The sequence below is a fragment of the Brachyhypopomus gauderio genome, chromosome 18 (assembly GCF_052324685.1).
Source record: "Brachyhypopomus gauderio isolate BG-103 chromosome 18, BGAUD_0.2, whole genome shotgun sequence".
NCBI classification, from domain to species: Eukaryota; Metazoa; Chordata; class Actinopteri; order Gymnotiformes; family Hypopomidae; genus Brachyhypopomus; species Brachyhypopomus gauderio.
Genome location: NC_135228.1, coordinates 10,478,438 through 10,501,322, shown reverse-complemented (window position 1 = coordinate 10,501,322; position 22,885 = coordinate 10,478,438). Strand labels below are relative to the sequence as shown.

At 43.9% G+C, this 22,885-nt stretch overlaps 1 protein-coding gene across 2 annotated transcripts; it reads left to right on the top strand.

Annotated features, from left to right (window-relative positions):
• The first annotated feature begins 1,363 nt into the window (after positions 1 to 1,363).
• Positions 1,364 to 22,641, top strand: gabrb4 (gamma-aminobutyric acid type A receptor subunit beta4). Of its 2 annotated transcripts, XM_076980260.1 has the most exons (8): positions 1,364 to 1,725; positions 7,321 to 7,541; positions 14,526 to 14,608; positions 17,099 to 17,236; positions 18,825 to 18,977; positions 19,209 to 19,465; positions 20,133 to 20,222; positions 20,573 to 22,641. In XM_076980260.1, the coding sequence occupies exons 1-8, from the start codon at positions 1,678 to 1,680 to the stop codon at positions 20,951 to 20,953; spliced, it is 1,371 nt and encodes a 456-aa protein (XP_076836375.1). In that variant the 5' UTR covers positions 1,364 to 1,677; the 3' UTR covers positions 20,954 to 22,641. The 2 variants fall into 2 exon arrangements, with proteins under 2 accessions (XP_076836375.1, XP_076836376.1); XM_076980261.1 differs by lacking the exon at positions 20,133 to 20,222.
• Positions 22,642 to 22,885: the final 244 nt, after the last annotated feature.

Here is a 22,885-nt window from a genome sequence, read left to right as displayed (position 1 = left end):
ATCCCTAATGCTCTCCCCAGTGGCTAAGGGCTCCAGCTCAGCCCCTCGCCACCAAGGCAAATGGCAATTTAGCAAATTAGTCATATGGCATGCAAGGAGAAGATGTATTTTTAATTAGGGTTTTTGACCTGTTATTGATATAACTGCTCTGTGCGTGTTCCGCTCTTTTTGGAGATCTAATAACCCCATAAAGACCCCAAACCTGGATAGCCTGCATAGATTGTGTGAAAAAGAGAGCACGGTTGAACACACTATCCCTACTCTGTCTATAAATCGATTATGCTGCTAGTGAGCAGGTTTGAATTGAACCTCACAAGAATCAGAAGACAACATTTTGCATCGCTTCTCGGGAAAGGGACGCAGGACACAAAAGAGGCTGCAGATGAAACTCATGCAACTATGCGCATGTTCCACGCAATCGATGCACCACTTTGCATGAGAGCGTGAGCCCCACCAGCCGGCCTTTCCTCCTGGGATCACGGGGCCGGCACATTCCCCGAGGGCTCCCAGGCACACAACACAATGCAAAGCAGCTGGGACTCAGCGCGGCGTGTCTGCTTTGTTCTGCCCGTACGGCGCTATCTATACCACGCATCGTTCCGCGGGTCGCCGCCCCCGCACGCCTGCCGCGAACAGGAAACCCTGCTTTGCCCCACCGTGCATCAAAATCCGCTCTCGCCAGAGGACGGGGCTGCGCGCTGGCAAAGTGACTCGTGATGGAGCAGAGGGCGGCATATGGAGCGGGGCTGGCGCGAGCGGGACTGGCGCGAGCGGGGCTGGCGCGAGCGGGACTGGCATGAGCGGGACTGGCATGAGCTGGACTGGCGCGAGCGGAGTTCTCGCTGTCTTCCGCAGGGGCTGGGGAGGGCAGGTTGTGCTACCAGTCTTGTTTGACACCCTCATTCCAGACCAGCCGCCGCGTATCACACAGACAGGAGAGAAGCCACCCGTATTTCCGTACGGGCTTCGTGCTGATGGGGACCGAGGGGCAGATGTAGGCTCTGGGAACGTGATGGAAATAGCTCCATGTGGTCTGTCACTCTTCTGCCTCTTTAATAGTCAAGACAGCTGTTTGTTTTTCATCACACTACGGCTTCTCTTTTGAATACAGCAACATGGCAGTTCATACTCAGGACAGCGTGTGTGCTCTTGAAGAATGAAAATAATCTTACCGATTTACATATGTTGATTATTTCAAAAACTTATCCCAGGGTAAAAATTGTTATTTTTTTTTTATATGGCCCATTTTGTGACTGAACTAATCTCCGAATCCATTGAAAGATTCGGAACACGGCGGTATCGATCGAATTGGACCGTTCCCAGAATTACTGTCTGTACCGGTTGCGCATGCTCCAGGCTTCATGATGCCCTAGAAGACTCCCCGATGTTGGGTGGGTGGATGGCACATGGTAGTGTAAATGCTAAATGACCTTCTTTCACAGTTACAGTGGGCCAAATGGCACCGATGGGACCTCATGAGGGAGCGAGCAGAAGAGCTACAGCTCAACAACTGATGACTCTTTCTTTCTTTTTCTCTCTTTCCACCTTTTTCTCTCTCTGTCTGTCCCTGTTTGCCTGTCGCCCTCTCTGTCTGTCTTTTTCCCTCTCTTTCTGTCTCTCACTCCCTTGTTCTTTCGCTCTCTGTCCTCTGCCCCAGGTCCCCCAGTCATCGTAGGAATGAGCATCAACATCGCCAGCATAGACTCCATCTCGGAAGTCAACATGGTGAGTTGCGCGCCGGCGTTTCCCCTCCTCTCTCCAGTCCCTTTGCCCTCCCCCACGCTGGCAGCACCCCCATTATAGGCGGAGCCTCTTTAGATCGACAAAGGGGGGATGGCAGGCAAGGTTCATTTTCCCAAAGGTTGCACAAGGAACAGAGCACACGGTGTTGGCATGTTGTGAAGTTCAAAATGTCTTTCTCAAGCTTTCCTAGGGCCACAGTGGCAGCCGTCCAAACTAGGACGAATAGAAGCCACACCCCTTTGGCACCGGCTTAGAGGAGACCGGCTTAGATGAGACCAGCTTAGATGAGACCATCTTAGAGAGACCAGCAGCTCAGCAGGTGTTTGTGGCACCACCACCCCTGCTGCATATACACTGTCCTTAGGCTCAGAGTTAAGGACATGCAAAAACCCCGTTCCAGTGCAGCTGTACAAACTGTGCAGAAGAAAACTAATGACCTCCTTATTCGAGTGTGTGCATCACCTTTTAACGAAGCTTTTTTTTAAAAGGGCGATTTCTGCTTTACCGCGTGCTTTTCTGCATCCTTAAAATGCTTGCGCGTTTATTCAGAGCTGCGGTCAGGACCAGTTACGTAGGGTTTGCGGACCTTTTGGCTCAAGTTAACCACCTTTAAGTTAAGCACCACCCAGGAGCCCTTAAGAAGCATTTTAAGAGCAGCACTATGCATTTCTGCTGACAGCACACCCTGCCCTCCCACCATGGACACCCCACGCAGGAGTTATTGCATTCATCATTTCCCTGTGCCGAGTCAGGCACCTTTAGATTTTATGAGCCTCAATGACCAGGGTCTGCATTTATAAAGCACCTGAGAGAGAGGGCGGCAGTCGGCTTCGCCTCGGTCTCTGTCGGAAAGGCCGGGCCGAGCCAGGCCAGGCCCGGGCAAACTTGGTTCAGGCCAGTGCTTCATCCCACGATCGCTCGCGGACGCAGGCTATGCCTGCTTCTCAAGGATACATGTACGGGCCCCAGTGCTGCGGTGGAGACAGCTGGAGTTAAGCCGCCTCCGGGGACTACACTTCCCAGAAGCCCCTGAGGCGAGCTGCGACCTCATCATCAGAGAAGGCTGCAGCGTGCCTCCTGTCTCAGTCATCAGGCTACAGCCGAGACTCTTTGAGACAGCCACCTTCACACGACTGAAATAAATCCTGCCTAACAGATGTGCCAAGAAGAAGCTGAGAATACAATAGCCCACGTCCTCTCCTTAAGCGGCTCCTTCACTTTTCTCCTGACCACTAAAAAGGTGAAAAAAAAAACTAAAAAAAAAAAATCCTGACACAGACAGTTTTTATAGAAAGGTAGTTTGAAGATGAAGTCTTGGGGCAGTTAGTTTTACAGCTCTGACATTTCTCACTGTCCAGTTTTGCCTCAAAGGAGATGATGAGGGCCATCAAAATGAAGTTATGGAAGGTGCTCCCTGACTGAACTCGCTAGCCAAAATGTAGCGCAACAGCAGCATGTCTATGAAGGTTCGCATGTGCAGCAGATTATCTCAAACAGTGAGAACGTTCGCCTTGAGGGTGCCAGAATTCCAGCACACGCGCACGGCCAGGTACATCGCGCACACGCATGCCTGTCGGAATCGGGCAGGTGCTCTATTCGGTTGCGGCCGCAGAACGGCACGGAGGGGCTGACGAGAAGCAGTATTCATCCAGAAGCCAGTGAAACGTGCTACCATTCTCTCACATGCGCTTGATGCGGGTGCGTAAAGACACACCGTGCTAGCGGCAATGCAGATGCGTAACCTGCACTGCTGGAGTCTTCCTTATAATAGGTACATTTAAGTACAGGTAAAGAAGTATAGGTTTACATTTCTGGCAAACTAGTACCACAAACATGTGGTTTAAGTTTGCGTTGATAAGATGTTAAGCTGTCAGGTAAAAACTGTAGCAATTCATGCAAACAAGCCTGTGAGTTCCTTTTTGAATTACAACATCCCTGTTTGCTCAGTCTGTGTTCTATGCAGCCCACCTTCCTTTCTGTCTAATTTCAGTGAAGGAAATTGCTGCTAATAATCGTAGCTGAGCTGTAATGCAGAGGTGTATGTCATCAAGCAATACAGGCAGTGTCTGATTGATGACATCATACGCTAAACATGCTCTAACGTGGCAAGGAGTGATAGAGTGAGTGAGAGAGAGAGAGAGGAGAGAGAGACAAAAGTGACAAAGACAGAGCAAGGGGGACAGGACAGAGTCCAAGAGAGAAAAGAGAAACCAGAGAAGAACTCAAGACCAGAAGAGAACGTGAGAAGAAGGGGAGAAAGAACATCAGAAGTAGGAGAGAAAGAATGTGAGAAGAAGGGGAAAAAGAACATCAGAAGTAGGAGAGAAAGAATGTGAGAAGAAGGGGAGAAAGAACATCAGAAGTAGGAGAGAAAGAATGTGAGAAGAAGGGGTGAAAGGAGGTGAGACTGAGAGAAGACATTTGGGGCAAGGGCGAGATATCCAGCCTGATTTCCTCTTCAGAGCCACCGGAGGCCGTTTGTCCTGTCACTGGCCGCGGCTTTGATTTTAATTTGTTTGAGAGAGTCACTCAAGTGGAAAGTTGTTTCCTCTGCCTGCTGCCCCTCCCCTCCTCAAAGAGCAAATGTGGCTCTTTGATTTATTCATCGTGAAGTTATTGCTGAAATTTCTGTGTGCTTGCGTGTTTTGAAGACGCAGCAAGTTCTGTCTGATGGTTTATGTTATTTTTGTTTCCCTGGACATTTCAGAAGTGTGGAATTAAAGAACATACGGTTGATCCAGCGCAAGAGAAGGAGGCAGATGTGCAGACTGCACAGCTCTTTGCAGTGTAACTGCAGATGTAACAGATATGTGTGTGTGTGTGTGTGTGTGTGTGTGTGTGTGTGTGTGTGTGTGTGCATACATGTATATATATATATATATATATATATATATATATATATATATATATATATATATATATATATATATATATATATAATACACAAATAAATACATATATACATGTATATAATGTATATATATTGCAGGCTTATTTATCTAAAACAAACAGCATTGAATGATTTTGTTTGCCTCACCTGGTTTGACTCACCTGGTTTGACTCTCACCTGCATGGACTGTAGCAATAAACCCAGTTCTTAGCAAGTTCTTGTGGTGTTTCCCCATAAACTGCCACTGCAGATGGGGAAAGAACATAAAACAAAGCTTCTTAGGTGTTAATATTCTCGCAGGGTGCATAGCTCTGGGAACATAAGTCATTTTAGGTGCAGCCGGGTGAGTCTGCTGTGAGATGGGATGCACATTCCGCCTCACTTCGGTTTAAAAACTGTTAGGATGAAGGTTTATTATTGAAGACAAGCGTTAGCCAATCAGCATCATCCATCACTGGCCAATCAGCATCATCCGTCACTAGCTAATCAGCATGGTCAGTGTGGCGAATGATGCAGGCCATCAGATGAGTGAAAGGACGTGCAAGATTCACCTCTGCCAGTTAGATCTCCTCTTTATCACTCTGACGAATAGTATATTTTTGCAGTAATATACTATATATCAGGGCATTTGTGAGCAAACGAAAGGCAGAGGCAGTGCTCACACACCTTTCCTTATATACTATATAAGATATATTTTCATATTCCTGCTGTGCGTGAGGTGTTAGTGATTTTCCAATCACTGCATAGAATAAAAGGAGAGAACACGGTTATGCATTATATTCACTGTAAAGCTCACACAAGAAACGGTTATTGTCTGATTTAACGTTAATGAACATCTGGAATTATAACCTCTGTTTTACTGTCACTCAAAATCATCTGCACAAACAATTCAGTGTAATCACATATACAATTTATGTTTTACAGTAAAACCCTGACTTGCTGAAAAAAAAATGCAACATGAATGGAAGAAATGGATGATTACAAGGGTGCTTCTTCCTGTGATGCTACTCTTATCAATAACTGACTGAGGGCTGGTAGCCTGGTAACAATATGCAAATGAGGTCAATCTAGGCGGTGTTACAAATGCTAACCCAGGTTAGCATTTAGGAGTGGCCTTTATTTGCTCGCTGCTGTCACGGTGGTCTGACACAGGAGGTTCAGGGCAGACGGCGTCACACCGATCAGCTGCCAGGCAGCGTTGCCACCTGGGCACAGTGCTAGGAGAGGACCTAGCCTCCTGTCTCTATTAGCATTAGCACAGCCCACTGAATCCCCTCCCCTCTCCTCCTCCTCTTGTTAAGATCCCAGAAGTATTCTTAAACAATGGAGCGAGGCTTATTACATTAGCACAGCCCTCTGTGGCTGCCTAGGCTTTGCCAATGCAGCACACCAAAGCTGTTTCGTAAAATATGCCAATTCAGGTCTCGAGTCAGTACCTGCGTCCCAGGATGTCAGGCTATTGGAATGTGATAGATCGACTGTGTCTTTAATCCCTCAGATAAAGCACAGTAAATCAGTGCAGGAGTATATTTTGGATCAAGTCCAGTCAAAGTGGGTTATATTTAGTCGAAACCCAAAAGGGCTGTTTTTATTAGTATATCACTGATAAAAAAAACTCAGACTAAGACACTAATCTATAATAATTTTGCTGGCTCTTAAGATCACACTAAAGAGGAGAAATGTGAATCTAGGTATGAATAAGGATATATCTGTAATGTAATAATGCTACAAGAATAATTCAATTTGACTTCAGCCTTGGTTAAGGTTGAGTGAGATAATTGTATCTGTGTTGAATGGTCTACCTCATGGTGCTTATCCTGCACGTGCCACTGGTGTAGCGGTCCAAGCCTGTTTTCTCTTCTTCCTCATTCTGTTCAAATTTATTTAAATTATTGTCTCAATTAGTGGTGATATGAAATAATAAGAGCCTCAAATTCTTGTTTAACTGATCATTTAACGTATTAAGCGTAGCTCCAGTGGGGTATCCCTGCTCTCCAGAGAGGAGTGTTGTAAACTTTATTAAATGGATTAAAATTCCATTTGCATTCAAATGGAACAAATATGCAAACACGTGTAGAAACGAATGAATTAAAAAATCACTATGTGTGTTTTTTTATCACGTAAAGTTGCATTTAGAAACATACATGTTTGCTGAACCACGTGTTTGATCAAAGATTGCAGTAAACACAAGACCTTAAAGAAGAATTAGAGACTAAGCAGCTGATACTTAAATTATTTTAGTAGCTGGTTTTGTGCTGTTCCAACTAGATTCTAGCATATTCTAGAAAGTCCATGCTCCAGACATGGCTTAATAACAAAAATTAGCATGTATAATTATGTGGAAAATTAAATAAAGTTTATATAATATTGTTATATAATAACAGTTTTCATGAAATAACATACTCCAAATCATGAAATAAAAGACTCAGTATGATACAATACATAAAGACCAGGTCCAACTACATTTGCAACTACACTACAATTCATTTACCTCTGCATTTCTGTGCCAGAGTTGAACTATTCTCCTATTCTCCTTGTAGGCTACAAGGCATGATTGTGTATCTGAGGTGTGTGTACCGTATCACTGTGTCAGGGGCCTTAGGGACCAGGTCGCTGGCCCGTGATAGGACTACACCCTGTACACGGGGAGATCTCAGTGCTTCTCTCTTCTGTCTTCCTCCCTCCAGGACTACACCATCACCATGTACTTCCAGCAAAGCTGGCGGGACAAGCGTCTGGCGTACGCCGAGATGGCGCTCAACCTGACACTGGACAACCGCGTGGCCGACCAGCTGTGGCTGCCGGACACCTACTTCCTGAATGACAAGAAGTCCTTCCTGCACGGCGTGACGGTGAAGAACCGCATGATCCGGCTTCACCCAGACGGCACAGTCCTGTATGGCCTGAGGTGAATATGGGAGCTGTTTGTTTCTTGCGGTGTTGGGCCGACATTTGGGCTACTGCTGGCTCCATAATGGCAGCTTTGACGGTTTCACCCTTTAAATGAAAGTAAACCCATGCAGAGTTAAAGAAACTGTGCAAATGTTCTGCACACAAAATTGTAAAGTTGTAAAGTAATTTTTACAAGAACTGGATTGAAGATTTTGAGATACATAACATAACATATTGTACAAAACTGCATTTGGAATGAAGTCTTTCTCACACTGGCTCCCAAGAGCTATGATCTTATATGACTTTTTATTACTTCTGTTTCGAGCATGTTCCTTGTGTTCCTTTTGGTCACAGCCACAAACCAAAGGTTTCTTTTAACAACGCAGTTCATTTCATGGTTAGGTGGTGACACGTTGTCATGTCTGTGGAAGACTTTCTATTTGGGGCAGTGTTAAAGACATCTGCCAGACATTCACAGCGCACCCTGTCCGTGTCAAAAATGGAAGTGATAATGGTATTAGGTGGAGAAGGTGGCAAACTGAATCACGTGCTTAGACTGTGCCTTTTTGAGATCCTCCTCTGCCTGATGTCACAAGGCAGATATGTTACGTGATCTTTACCAAGGTGCGTCAGCACGTATGGGTCTTTCCCTCTGAACTTCTTCCTTTCTTCTCTTAGCCCGGGGCTCATTCTTGGGAAGCACATTTGTTTTGCATCCTCCATCCTGCTATGCACTGTTTGCCGGTCCTGAAACCTGCGACATCAGAGGAACCGTGATGCCTCTTTAGCATAGCACTGGCCTCTTAAGGATACCCAGCCTCTTATAGCCTATCCTTCTGAGGCACAACACATCCCAGGTCGTGATTCTGCTACGACGGCCTTCACGGAAGCCCAAGTCCAGCCTCGTTCTTACACACAAAGAGGAGAGGCAAATATAAATAAATAAATGCTGCTTTCAGAGTGTGCCACTCAATCAGGCTATCAATAATGGAAAATGATAAACTGCTTCTTCCTCCATGGGCTCTGGCACTTGCACCACAGGGGAGGGCCAATGGGGGCAAGGCTTTTACCCTTATACCCCCCCCCCCAAGCAAAAAGAAGAGGGCCTAATGAATCGAAACACTGGGAGTGGGTTGAATCCAAGGTATGACCTGATAACAGAGCCAATGATACACTCACAGACAGCAATCATTTTTTATTAAGGTATTATTTATTATATGCTAGTATAAATACCTATTAACATGTAATGGCATGTTGTTTTGAGGAGGAGACATTATAGCAGTATAGCAGGGGCTGAAGCTTATAAATCTACAGGTGATTATGTATTTTTAGCTACACTAGAGTGTTTGACTCTCATTCCTCACTCTTACCACTACATAACTTTCATATTAGTATCAAGGCAGTTACAGTAACTACTCCCACATTATTTAGCATAACACACACTTTAAGATTAATACGTATTAATAAGACTATCCGCATATTGCGATGATCGGCCTTACCACTTTGAAGAAAATTATGTCAAGATTCATCGGGAGAAAGAAGAGAGAAGAGAAAGAGAGAAAAGATGGAATTTCAAAAAAATTGAGGGAGAAAGGGGTAAAGCAGGTTGCCCTTGTCCTGTAATGTGAGCTATATATATTTTAAAAATGCGCTTTTACTAATCTAATGTGGTTTGCACAGGGCAGTCACATTTGGAAATGCTTCAGAGCTAAAAACAAGCACAAGTCTAAATGTTAATTATAGGACACTCACGGCTAAACGCACAGAAGCCACTATAAGGGCCACGGTACTGTCCTATGCCTCTGCTCTATTACCTTGTTTAACTCCCCAATCGCCAAGAATGGCATTCGTTCCTGTCACACACTTTGCTATTGCCTGTAAGGTTTAAATATACCGGCACACTCTTAAATGCCAGAATAAGTTCTCGCTAAAGCCGACACACTAGGCGACTGACTTCCGATGCAACGCAAGGCAAACATCAACGAAGAGATGCTGCAGTTTATCAGAATGTAAGCAAAAGATAAATATTTAAAATAAATAAGCAACAAAAAAAAAACGATAAATTGAGCTTTGTAACAACAATGAGGCAGCAAAAACCACGTGCAACTCTGTAAAAGGTCCCGGGCATCGTCCAGCGCAGTTAGCATTTAAATGGAACATTCAGCACCCAGTAAGTGTTTGCTGGTCTCGGCTCGCGGCCCCTAACTCAAAACTCCAACCGTCCACTGTCATGCATTGCAAATCAAGCCTGATCTGAGGTCAGACTTAAGGTCCAAACATCTGTCATCGAGCGAAGCCAGGCAAAAGGTCTCGGGAGGGTGTGGACAAGCACTGAGCCGGTGGCCCCATTAATCCAAAATCATGAGCCAGACGTCTGGGACCAGCAAGACATAGACGGAGAGGCTGAGAAGAGCGGGGTCTCCGACAGCCATATTAATGGGCAAACGCGATGATATCTAGGAGTGAGAAGAATTAATGGAGTGTTAAATGCTTACCTAATATGTCTCCTGACACAGTAGGCCCAGGGTGCTAGCATGGGTTTACCCATCGACAGATGCTGAGCTTCCAGCTAGCACAGGTCTCAAGGTGCCTGGCAGCAGCTGTAAGGAGTGGTGAACACAAGAGTAGAGAGACCTGTTTTGAATGGTTGCTAATGTTTGGCGCATTGTTGCATGGTAAGTCGCTCGGCTGTGTTTGTATACCTTCAGGAGAAGGACGTAATGCTTGAAATGGATGTCCGACCAATTTTGCCGTTGTAATGTATCTTCTGTTATGCAAAGAAATATTCAAATCAGACTTCTTGAGATGTGTTAAATGAATTTGACATGGAGTGGTCATGCCTACCGTCAGCAACCATTACAATAATGCACATCAAATACCTTCAGCATGGAAATTCTAAGCAGGTCACATAGCAAGAAAACAAACAGTTTGCACTCAGAAGTGCAAAGACGTCCTTGGTGTTTACCAGACATAAGTAGCGAGGAAAAACATGTTCACCATGAATTAGTGGCTACAGGAGAAATTACTTTCTGCACTCCCCCCGTCTCCAGCTGGTACGACACCCTGGTGGAGTGGCACTTGGGGACCAATCACTGGAGGGGAGGAGGTGGGGGTGGGGTGAGGCGGGGTGGGGTGGTGTGGGGGTGTGCTAGCAGTCCACTTGGGAGAGGGGGTCTGGGAGTCTCCCATGATGCAGCCAAGTACCAACCTGCCCCCTTAAGCTAAATCACTCCACATGGCTCCGACACTCACAGGCCCACCTCCTCCCTGTACTGAGGTCAATCCCGCACCTCACGATGCACTAGCCTGTTTCTCGTCACATTCCCCGGCAAGAAATGCATCTTTGGAAATTTTGACTGAATACCATCTTTAGTGAGTCCAGAATTTTGAAGAAGTCATATAAAATCCATAGAGAACCGGGAGAATTTTTAAATTAAAAGGCAAGAAGTTAATATAGTTTATGATTTCTGTTGAAGGTTTTTTTTCCCTTAAGACAAACTTTTTCTAATCTTTCTTAAGCAAAAAAAACAACACAGTGCAAGTTATCATTTGGACAGTTGGATATTTCAGTCAGTTAAGACCTGGGTTAAGACTGCCCTTGGCTCAATTATAATCAATGATATTCTTTAAAGTAGGCTGACGGTCAGGTTTAATTTTAAAGTAGGACTAGGTTTCATTTTAAAGTTGGTCTAGGTTTCGTTTTAAAGTTGTAGGCCTATGTTTCACGTACCTCCACCTTTTGGCCATCTTTAATTATAAACACCACACACACACACACACACGTACAATCCACAGTCTATGAGGATCCCACATTACATAGAATGTAGACTAACACAAACACGTTCGCTGAAGGTACTGCAAGGTTCAGTGAAAATGCATCTACGCATCTGACATAGTGAGGTGATGAGCCGAAACTCAATTACTCCTCCCCTCATACACACCTCCCCACACAGCAACCCCATTCACGCCAACCGGCGAATCCCTATTTCATTTACACGAAGCGTCCGCGAGAACCAGAGGAGCTCCTATGATTTAACGTCGCAAATGTAATTACGAAAATGTGCTGCGGTAGTAAATATCTCCGTTAAGCGCCAGCGGCTCCCACACAACTCATTTGTAATGCGAAACGCTTCCCCGGGACGCTGGATTTATTGAAATTCGACGTTAGGTACACTCTTGTTCGCGCGCACGTCACGTGGACTTGTGTTACGCAGTGGTCGCGATTCAGGCCAGCATGCAGTGGAATTGTCGAAGTGAGGTGTCGCGTGTCAGCTGTATGACCTTCACAGGACTTCTCATTAGCCTAAAACATGCAGACGTTACTTTCCAAGTACGAATTACCTGTTGCCTTCCAGGTTCATTGTAATGTAGTCTGATCTGAACTTCTTCATTGCGACTGTTTAATATATATATATATATATATATATATATATATATATATATATATATATATATATATATATATATATATATATATATATATATATATTAAAAATATAGAAAATGTGTATGCAATACACAAATAGCAGATACTACAGTGCTACAGTATTTAGTGTGACCTCCCCTTACACTTGAGCATATTCCTTGTTCCTAATTTTGCTTACCCTTGGGATTCCTACATCTATCACTATGGCTCTCTTGTGCTTTTTTCCATCACTACTAGCTTCATCAATTTGTCAGTAGTTTTTCAGTTACAAGACTTTGGTACAGGAGGTCAGTTGTTTGAATCACGACCGAGGCATCTCCATTGTGTTTCCTAGGCATATATTTAGTTCATCATATAGTACACAAAGTTTACAGAGAAACAGGATGTTTTAGAGGTCCTTCATCAGCTGTGCAAGCATATATATGCACACAGTTCAGTACATGGTAATGTTTTGTATTAAAAAAAAACTCTCTGGTGTACACAGTCATCAGTGTGATATATAACTGGCCTAATGGAAAATGACCTGTGATGCTCAAAGGGTACAAATACCCTTAACAGAACACTGCAAAGCAAACAATGTTGCAGGTAATGCAGAGACGGCATGTTGCTACACAATCCAGGTTTACTGCAAAGATCGAGATACATCTCATTGTGTGTGTGTGTGTGTTTGTGTGTTTGTGTGTGTGTGTGCGTGCGTAAGTGTGTGTGCGTGAGTGTGTGTGTTTGTGTGTGATTCTCTGCCACTTATCACATTCTCTTTCCCTGTATCTCCGTCCCTAGCCCATCCTCCGAAATTACCATATACCCCATAAACCTGTACTTGTGTACCATTGAGCACTTGTGTACCATTCTGCGGTGGCCCTGAAAGTCCATCATGCTGCAAAGGAAATACGCGTGTGTGCTACATTTCAGAAATGCGCTGCACATTCAGAAATCAAGCCACAACGCCACGGAAGTGGCCGACAACATAATGGAAGTGTTTCTGTACGAATCCTTTTACGCAGGGACAACAGTTGTTATACTGTTCCTCATTACGTTGAACAGAACTTAAATAGTAAAGCTCTTTAAACGTAGCCATCTAGCTACACTTTAAGAACTTTATTAATTATGTCCCCTAGCTAGCTATTTAGATAGAAACTAAGTTATGTTAAATGGGATTTTATATCAGGGTTTTTAAGCCTTAGTTTCTCTCTAAATACCTAGCTAGCCACATTTAAATAGCATTTAGCTGTTTACCCGTGATATAAGCAGTGACTACCTAGTCATAAGTATGCGATTTTATCACGGCTGAACTAAATGATGCAGTATGTATCAAAACGATTCACCAAAATAGACAAAACATAACATGGTAAGAGACGAAGGGAATAACACTAGTTTTTTTTTTAACTAGAAGTAACAGTTGTGTTAGACAATATCTCATTATGTGCAACTGGACTGAATTAGAAAAGCTCTTTAAATGTAGCTAGGTATTTAAACCTGAAAAGGTTTTTAAGCCATAGTTTTCGTCTGAACAGCTAGTTAGCCATATAGCTACATGTAAAGAGCTTTACTAATTCTGTCCAGTTTTGCAGAATTTTGACACCCCTCGTTTGCACCCACATAAATACGTTACGGATGATATTCATGAGTATAATTTCGACAGACATTGAGTTGGCATCACTAAAATTATCCCCTTGTTAAAATAACCCTGGTTAAACATAGAGGCATATGCTTTATGTGGAATAGCCTACACATCCAGATAAGTCAGCAAAACAAAAGAAGACTGTCTAACACAACTGTTGTTTCTAGTTTTAAAAAACTAGTGTTATTCCCTTCGTCTTACCAGGCTATGTTTAGTATATTTTGGTGAATTGTTGTGATACATACTGCATCATTTAGTCCAGCTGTGATGAAATCACTTATCACTATGTAGTCGCTGCTTAAATCACAGATAAACAGCTAAATGCTCTTTAAATGTAGCTAGCTAGCTAGATATTTAGAATTAAACTAAAGCTTGGGGACCTAATTAAAAAAGCTGTTAAATTGTAGCTAGCTAGCTATGTTTCAAGAGCTTTACTATTTAAGTTCTGTTCAACGTAATCAGAAACTGAATAACACAACTGTTGTTTATGGATAAAAACCTATAGAGGCCCTGCGTAAAATAATTTGTCCAGAAACACTTCCGTTATGTTGTTGCTGGATTTGCAGCATTTCTGAATGGGCAGCGCGTTTCTGAAATGTAGCGCACGCGTTGTTATTTTGATGCATTTGCTTTGCGTATTTGCAGCGCAATAGACTTTCAGGGCCACCGTACCATTCAGGACTTGTGTACCATTAAGTACTTGTGTACCATACAGTACTTGTGTACCATTCAGCACTCACCTGCATTTACCACTTTCCTTTCTCTTGGTGCATGGCAGTGGCTGCCAAACATTACTCATTTAGAGATTCACATGGCGCAGTCAAGGCTAAGATACGATTTCCTAAAGGTTACCAAGGTAACGGTGTCTCTCTCTCTCTCTCTCTGTCTCTCCCTCTCTCTCCTTCACTCCTCATGTCCCCCTCCCCATCTTCTGCATGCTTCTGTTTTTCTAGAATAACCACTACAGCTGCGTGTATGATGGATCTGAGGAGATACCCCCTGGACGAACAGAACTGCACCTTGGAGATTGAGAGCTGTAAGCTAACCTGTGAAACACTTACACTCTGACGACACACTCACACACAAACACACACACACGCCAGTGCATGCATATCTGCATATTTCACACTGTATTGCCCCTCCACATGGAACAAACCTTCAGCATTATGGGCCTGCTTTAATGTGCTGTTGCTGGATAATCTTCACCCAGTACGCATCCACACACCTGTTACACACACCTCCCATTGAGCATTGTTTTAGGAAACAACCTGCTTCCTGCTGCAAATGGAAAACCTAACATATAACGTGTACACATACTTAACAGATATCACGAATAAAGGCAGATGTCAGTAAAAGCTTAAAGCAAAAAAGAAACGATTGCAACAGCATCTAGTGTTACCTTAGCAAAACCAGCACAAGTACATAAACAGCCTGACAAATGCATTAAGGGTGCCAGTGAATTTGGCCGCTGTTTTTTCAAAATGATTAAAGATGGGTTTGAGAGCACTCTGCACCCCTAAAACTCACATCTAGGGCTCGTAGTCCAAGTTAATTACACAGAGAAGCACACTGATAAGATCCTAAAGCACACGATATTTACATTGTCCATCACCAATGGACTCAAAACCTATTTTGACTTGCAGTACAATCATTAGAAGTGGAACGTCTGAAAGAGGTCATTTTCCAGAATCAGGGGGAAATGTACTTTCAATATAACGTCAACAAAAAAAATGGTTTCCTAAGTCACTGAATAGAACTGTTAGTCTCGCCTCCAAGCCTTTTAGCCTGCTTCGTGAAAACCAAATGGCAGGTTCAAACATGTCCACCCCATCTCTTTGATGTCACACGGCGGTCTAGAGAGACCTGATGTCAGCAGGCATGATCGTTATGCTAATTTACACCAATCACGCGTGACCACAGCATTGCCCACCCAACCAACAGGGGCCATGTGGTGATAAACACTTTCATTCAGGGGCCAAGTAGCAGCATTGATGCTCTGAGGTGTGTTTGACCATGCTGTCCTTTTTATCACTGAGGTAAAGTTGACCACACTGTCCTGTTTATCACTGAGGTAAAGTTGACCACACTGTCCTGTTTTTCACTGAGGTAAAGTTGACCTCACTGTCCTGTTTATCACTGAGGTAAAGTTGACCACACTGTCCTGTTTTTCACTGAGGTAAAGTTGACCACTTTGTCCTGTTTATCACTGAGGTGAAGTTGACCACACTGTCCTGTTTATCACTGAGGTAAAGTTGACCACACTGTCCTGTTTATCATTGAGGTAAAGTTGAGTACACTGTCCTGTTTATAACTGAGGTAAAGCTGAGCACACTGTCCTGTTTTTCACTGAGGTAAAGTTGACCACACTGTCCTGTTTTTCACTGAGGTAAAGGTGACCACACTGTCCTGTTTATCACTGAGGTGCCCTGCACTATTGACCACCAGTACCCACCGGATGTCTGGACCTTGTCCAACACTAATGCAGCATTGACAAACGGCAAGGGCTGTGTCTCAAGCAAATGCACTTGTTGGCTCATGGTACAACTAATGGGCAAACGACATAGTGAAATGCTAACAGACAAAGAATTATTCATGCACAGAGACACCTCAGATCCTTGGCAGCTATAAGTAAAATCAAATCTCGGTATCCTGGCATACCGTTGTCAAAAAATCAGTTATGTTCATTCTTCCCTCAACCCCATTTCTGTTTGCTTAAAGCAGCTTTTAAACCAAATGTAGATAATGTATTGAATCAATCCGTATCATTATGTGGAATATGCTTTGGACAGCAAGGCTCAGCTGCCAGGTTGCTCAGGAGAGATCTTTCCAACCAGCCACTCACAAATATGGGTCCAGAAGCAAGTAGTCAGGGAAAGAGGAGGTGCAGTAGACCCTCAACCGTGGTGTTAAGGCCAAATGATTAGGAAGAAATGAGTTCTAATCCAGGAGGGGAAATGATATGACCCTTGACAGACCGCTGGCATGCTTTGGTGGCATAATTAAAATTTGAAATATGGCCCAGGCTGCCCAGAGCCAAGATATCACCAATTCCTAAGAGCTCCTGAGAATCCATATAAATAATCCAGTGACATATAATGGACTTATGCAATTCCAGTGCAAGAAGTTGCTTGTTCAAGCCTAAATTTTCTGCTCAGTATACTGTAAGCTTTGTAATGCATGACAAAATTATTATTCTGTCAGAACATTTAAAATATAATTTACGTAGGTTTTTGTCTACAGCTGAGTTCCCTTACGCAGGTAGGATTTAACGTACTAAGGGTAACCCTTCACCCACAAGTGCTAACGTTGCTTTAATGAATGATAACTGCTAGCTCCCTAGTATTCATTCAATGTTCACCTCATCAGCATAGTCTAAAGCATTTCTTAAACATACGGGTCAGCCTTACTTGTACCTTGTATTCTAAGAAACACCATTCTGATCACAGATAATTAATATGAGTACATCCCATTACATTACACTTGCATCGGGTCACACTGGGTCTTATTCTCAATTGTCTCCCTGCAGATGGCTACACCACAGATGACATTGTCTTCTTCTGGCAAGGAGGGGACAATGCTGTGACGGGTGTGGACAAACTGGAGCTGCCGCAGTTCTCCATCGTGGAGCTTCGTCTTGTGTCCAGAGAAGTGAGGTTCACCACAGGTGAGCGCCGAGCTATTCACTCACCCAGTGTGGTGTGTCTAGGACCACATGAAAGGCGACACCCCAAGGTTGCTCCAGCATTATTGAAAAAATCAAACACGTCTCCTCATTAGCATCTAGCAGTACCAACTGAAGCTCGTGTTACAGAGCCAAGCGTTTAGTGGTTGTTTTTTCTCAAGCAATCGTGTTACTGTTTCGCAGTGTACTTTTGGAGAGAGCAACGATACCAGTGTTTTTACGCTTCGGGCCAGCGTCCACTTTAGCTACGATGAAGATTTAGGCTCCTCACTTTGGGTTGTTGTGTGTGCCTTCGTCCTCACGAGATCTTCTTTATTTATATTCACCAGGAGCGCACCGATCAAGTGTGAATAAGATATAGGAAGAGGACTATTGATTCATAAGATGCACAGGAAACAAGATTGGGTCATCTGTCACTATATGTTGCTAACAGTCAATTGCAGTTTAACTTAAGGCTTGGTGAAATCCCCCACCCTTTGCCTTTGATAAAACTGTAGTCAAAAGGCTCCCTGTGGAATCAGTTATGCATCTGTTATGCTTGGTCGTAAACAGCACGGTTAAGCTGAAGCTGTGGTGAACCGCGGGGAACAGGAAAAGGCATTACTCTTGGATTAACAACCTGCTGATGCAGTGATTTGAATAATCAATCATTTCAAAGTGGCAATTAATCTCATGTCAGATTTGTGTCAGGGGGCTCAACGCATCACAAGCTTCATGTCTCAGGAACTTGTGTAAAAACATTAGCGAGTGTTACAGATATTTAATGACCAACCTGCACAGAAAGCCAACTCGCTGGACATGGTCTCAGAACTTTAAGTCCAGCTTTGAGGGTTTTCATGGGTTATTAAAAATGTTGTGTTTTCCTTAGTCACAAATTTATAAGGCATAAGAAAAGTTTAGAAAACCATTTAATGCTGTACAAATTCCTCTATTTTTTTCATATTTTTTTGTTAATTTTTCATTATATATAATGTGGGTCTAAAAGCTATGTCTTTTATTGTACTCTTTTCATATAAAAATGATAAATGTATAAACGTATAAATGTATTTGTAAACATAATTTCTCCCTCTTTTAAAAGTTGTCGTTTAAATACATTTCTGCATACCATCCACTGCGTGATACAGACCTTCCATTCAAAGTCCCTGAACTCTTTTTTCATACAGAGCACTTGATCTCAAATACAGTAGACATGTTGTCTGTTTCGATTACTTTGATACTTTTTCCAAGATTCTGCTTCGGTGATGTTTAATAGACAAAGGGGGCGGGGCCAGTTGGAAGGGAGAGAAAGGCACTGCGGCTTTTTATGACAGTTCTCAGAGGGCCGCGGAAGCTGCCTGCTGAGAAGGAACTTTCAGAAAAATCTGCCATGCTGGCGCCTTTCAGCCATGTTTAACTGGAATCAAACCTGTCCCCGGGAAGGAATCCATTGCTTGGGGGAAATTAAATGCTCGATCCAAAACAAATGGAGAGCAGAGACGCCTGCTGCATTGTGGGGGTGCGCTTTCTCGTGCTCTTGCTCCCTAACTGAGCCTTCCTCTGTCTCCTGCATCCTCTGTCCGTCTCCGCCCAGGGTCGTATCCACGGCTGTCGCTGAGTTTCCGCATCAAGAGGAACATCGGCTACTTCATCTTACAGACATACATGCCCTCCATCCTGATCACCATCCTGTCCTGGGTCTCCTTCTGGATCAACTATGACGCCTCTGCCGCTCGTGTGGCCCTGGGTAAGACGCTGGTGATGGCAAGGATCGCTGTTATTGGTCAGAAGAGTTTTTCATAATGAGTTTTGCACTAATAGCTAGTGATGTCAAATGTCCTTGTACCCAAAAACTATTTAAAATGTAACCAGTAATACTTTTTATCATCTGCAACATAAAAGAAGTGGAAAAGATTAATTAAAGTATAAATAAATAACAGAGATTTAACAACAAACATGTATCTTTGTCTCCTTGAAGGGGTTACCACGGTGCTCACCATGACGACCATTAACACCCACCTGCGGGAGACCCTCCCAAAGATCCCCTATGTGAAAGCCATCGATGTCTACCTCATGGGCTGTTTCGTCTTTGTGTTCCTGGCCCTGCTCGAATATGCCTTTGTGAACTACGTGTTCTTCGGAAGAGGACCCCAGCAGCAGAAGAAAATCAATGAGAGGCTCAACAAAGCCAACAACGAGCGTCCCCGCTACGAAGACAAGCGTCTGCGCGAGCAGGTGGGGACACCCGTCACCACCCCAACACCACCCGTCTCCACCCAACACCCCTGCTCTGCTCCTTCTCCACATCAGAAGTCCAAACGGAATTAAATTACATATAATATATAATACAATAACTGTCGGCAAACAGTGTGCACACTTCTGATCTTTGTTAGGATTTTGCTCTAAAGCATTAGGGTTATGACATAGCGTCAAGAAATTCACTCGACTGCACCATGCGATGCATTCAGAGGCGTCAGTGCCCATTGCTTAACTGACAGCTTCCTTCATTCGATCAAAGCTCCTTCTGCATTATTACAAGAGGCCCGCCTTGCTCAGAACTTGTATGAGATTACCTTGTCATTATTCTATCAGGTTCTTGCCAGGTCATTGCTGCAGGCTTACCTCAGTCTAACTGCACAATTGTCCCAGCCCACCCCCCCCCCCCCCCCCCCCCCCTTAATTTTCATTGGACAATTTCTTTAAATCTTTAAATGTCTTGATCGCATCAGATGAAACCAACTGAAGGTGTCTGTATGAAATATAACATGGCAAACTCTGTGCAAAGCTATGCAAATGCATTTTTTTGTATTTTTGCGACAAATGAAATGTTGCTTGATGCTTGACTGTCAAAGTTTTTATGGGCATTTTAATGTTCTTTTCATCTTTCCTTTCACATCGCAAGGACTCCATTTCAGCGCCGTTTCAAACCAACACCCTCAGGTCATATACACAGCGGAGAAATCTGTATCTCGAGGAACAAAGAAAGGCGAGGGTACATGCATTTAGAACTCATAATAGCTGCAAGCCTGCAGATTCAACTCATACGATGCCATTAACAAATGTTTGTGTGTCAGCCATGACGTGCTGAGCGAAGCTCCGTAAAGTTTTGTAGTTTCTTCTAGTGTTCATTGTAAATGTGGCATGGTGTCACTGTTGCATTTGCATGAGTCTTTACATTGTGATGCAAGTCAGATATCTCTGAGATACTTTAGGACCCCTTGCCCAAAATACCCCCCCGCCAGTGACCTCTGCTTTCTCTCTCTCTCTCTCTCTCTCTCTCTCTCTCTCTCTCTCTCTCTCTCTCTCTCTTTTGCTCGCTCTCTCCTCTCTGGTGTCCTCAAGGCGGATCCGTTTACCAACATCCTGCTCACCACGTTGGAGATGAACAACGAGGTGATGCCGTCGGACGTGGGCGGCAGCATGAGCGACTCCCGCAACTCGGTGCTGTCATTCGACAGCTCTGGCGTGCAGTTCCGCAAACCGGCGGGAGGGGGCGCCGCGGCTGGCGCGTCCTCGTCGCGCGACGGCTTCGGCCACCACTCGCTGGACCGCAGTGCCATGCGCGCCCGCGCCAACTGCCGGCTGCGTAGGCGCTCGTCGAAGCTGAAGCTCAAGATCCCCAACCTGACGGATGTCAGCACCATTGACAAATGGTCCCGGGTGATCTTCCCCATCACGTTTGGATTCTTCAACCTTATCTACTGGTTGTACTATGTGAATTGATGCGCATCCTTCTAGGAAACATGGGCCATATTTTGAGAGCACATTGAATTGGCTTTGATACAATTGGAAAATATGTATACACATATAGGAAAAGTTCATACATATGTATATGCATATTTCTATATATTATATTTCTATATACACATGTGTGTAAAAAATCGAAAGGACTTTTCCGATGTAAAAAAAAAAAGTATTATATAGATTGACTTGAATGTTTAAGAATAATGCGAGACAAACATTTGAAGCATTTTAATTTCTTTTTCTTCTGAATCTACAAACATACCAACGTGAAAACAAACCTCCCCTGCCCCCCCTTCCCCAAGAGGGTATGGAACTAAAGACTGCATGATATTTTTGCTAAAAGAAAGATTGCAAGATACACAAAAGGACATATCAGAACGTCCCATTGGCTTTTTATTGGTACACACTGAATCAGCCTTTTCCAACTGCAGCTCATGAAAACAGTGGTGGCTTGTATGCTTTTGGCCACCGGCTGAGCAGAATACCCTCCCATCCCTCCTCCCCAAACCCCGCCTCAGCCCCGCCCCAACCCCATTCCACTCACTACTACCCCTTACCTCTTCGTCTCCCATGAAAGAGACTTACGGAATTGTCCATTTCTACGCTGTACAGCAACCTCTTTTGGATTATGTGTCATTCCCTTCATTTTTATTTTGCGAGAGAACGCATTTCTCCTCGGACGCTCTCGGAGCTCTGGTCATTGGTTTACATTGGACGGCCATCCCGCGACTGAAAACCACCAAGCCCCACCCAGAGCCTTCGTTTAATTTCTCTCTTCATAAAGTTTTTTTTTTTTTTTTTTGTGAGCGTTTCCTTGAGGTATATTTTTCATTCTGGTTCTAAGGATTCTGACTACTCTGGTTGCTATTATTTTGTCTTGAAAAACACAGTGTTTTGGGGAGAGCATTACTTAGAGTTCTAGAGTTAGCGCATTGCTAGATAATGAGCCACAGATATGCATTGTTCATTTGTTGTTTGTTTTGTTTTGAGAAAAGAAAAAAATGCATCGAGTATACATTCACTCAATATCCTCAGTGACATGGTTAGGTAGTATAACTGTACTGTTACTTTATTCTTGTTCCTAGTGGAATCCATCTGTTTTGTAGATACAGTACTCATAAACATCATATATGGCTTTGTGTTGTGTGAGGACATGAGGGGGCCGTGGTGAGCTACAGCTGTTTGTCAGAGCTTGGATTTAAAGTTAGTCCATCAGCTACATGAAGATGTACAAAAAAAGAAAAAAAGAACACTGTGTGTTAAAACAGGAGAGGTGGTCATTGTTTTTAATCTGTTTCATGTTTATGTTGGCTGACCAGCCCACAGTGTGACCTGATACTGTACGTAGTAACGCACACGTCACCGTGGCCCATCCAGAAAGTGATTCATGCTGTTGTTTTTGGTTCCTCTAAAAATGTGCCTGTCTAAAACCTGAAGGAGGTGTCCTCAGTCGATCATTGATGTAAAAGATGGACAAACGGTCCTCAACCCTTTGACCTTTCACCTTACCGTAGACCCACCCACAGCCCTGATGTTACGCATCTTAGGATTTGATCCCAAAGACTGATGACATCAGCATGATCAGGAAAAAAAAAAGAGCTTCTGAGTCTTAACGGGGCAAAATGAGATGTATGCTAAAAGCCATGAACTAAAGTGACAACCAAAAAGGCCTATAATCCATTCTTATTCCATCCTTACGTCTTTTGTTTGATTTCCTCTGCCTCCCTGACTACATCTGTTTAGAGTTCCATGCACCATGTCATGCAGCAAAGGCTTCTGGGGGACTTTCAGCAGACCTCTGTTCATCAGTACATGACCACTGCAAGCCTCCTCCACACGCTTGTCCTTCTGAGCCCCAGATGCCCTCAGGGGTACTACCTGCATCTCCATCCAGCCCACATTCAAAGGCCA

Excerpts from the sequence above, each read along its gene's own strand:
- gabrb4 (XM_076980260.1), top strand. The coding sequence starts at position 1,678 with ATGAGCATCAACATCGCCAGCATAGACTCCATCTCGGAAGTCAACATG. Across the intron at positions 7,542-14,525 it reads ACAGTCCTGTATGGCCTGAG|AATAACCACTACAGCTGCGT; the intron begins GTGAATATGGGA and ends CTGTTTTTCTAG. Across the intron at positions 19,466-20,132 it reads ACAAGCGTCTGCGCGAGCAG|GACTCCATTTCAGCGCCGTT; the intron begins GTGGGGACACCC and ends TCACATCGCAAG.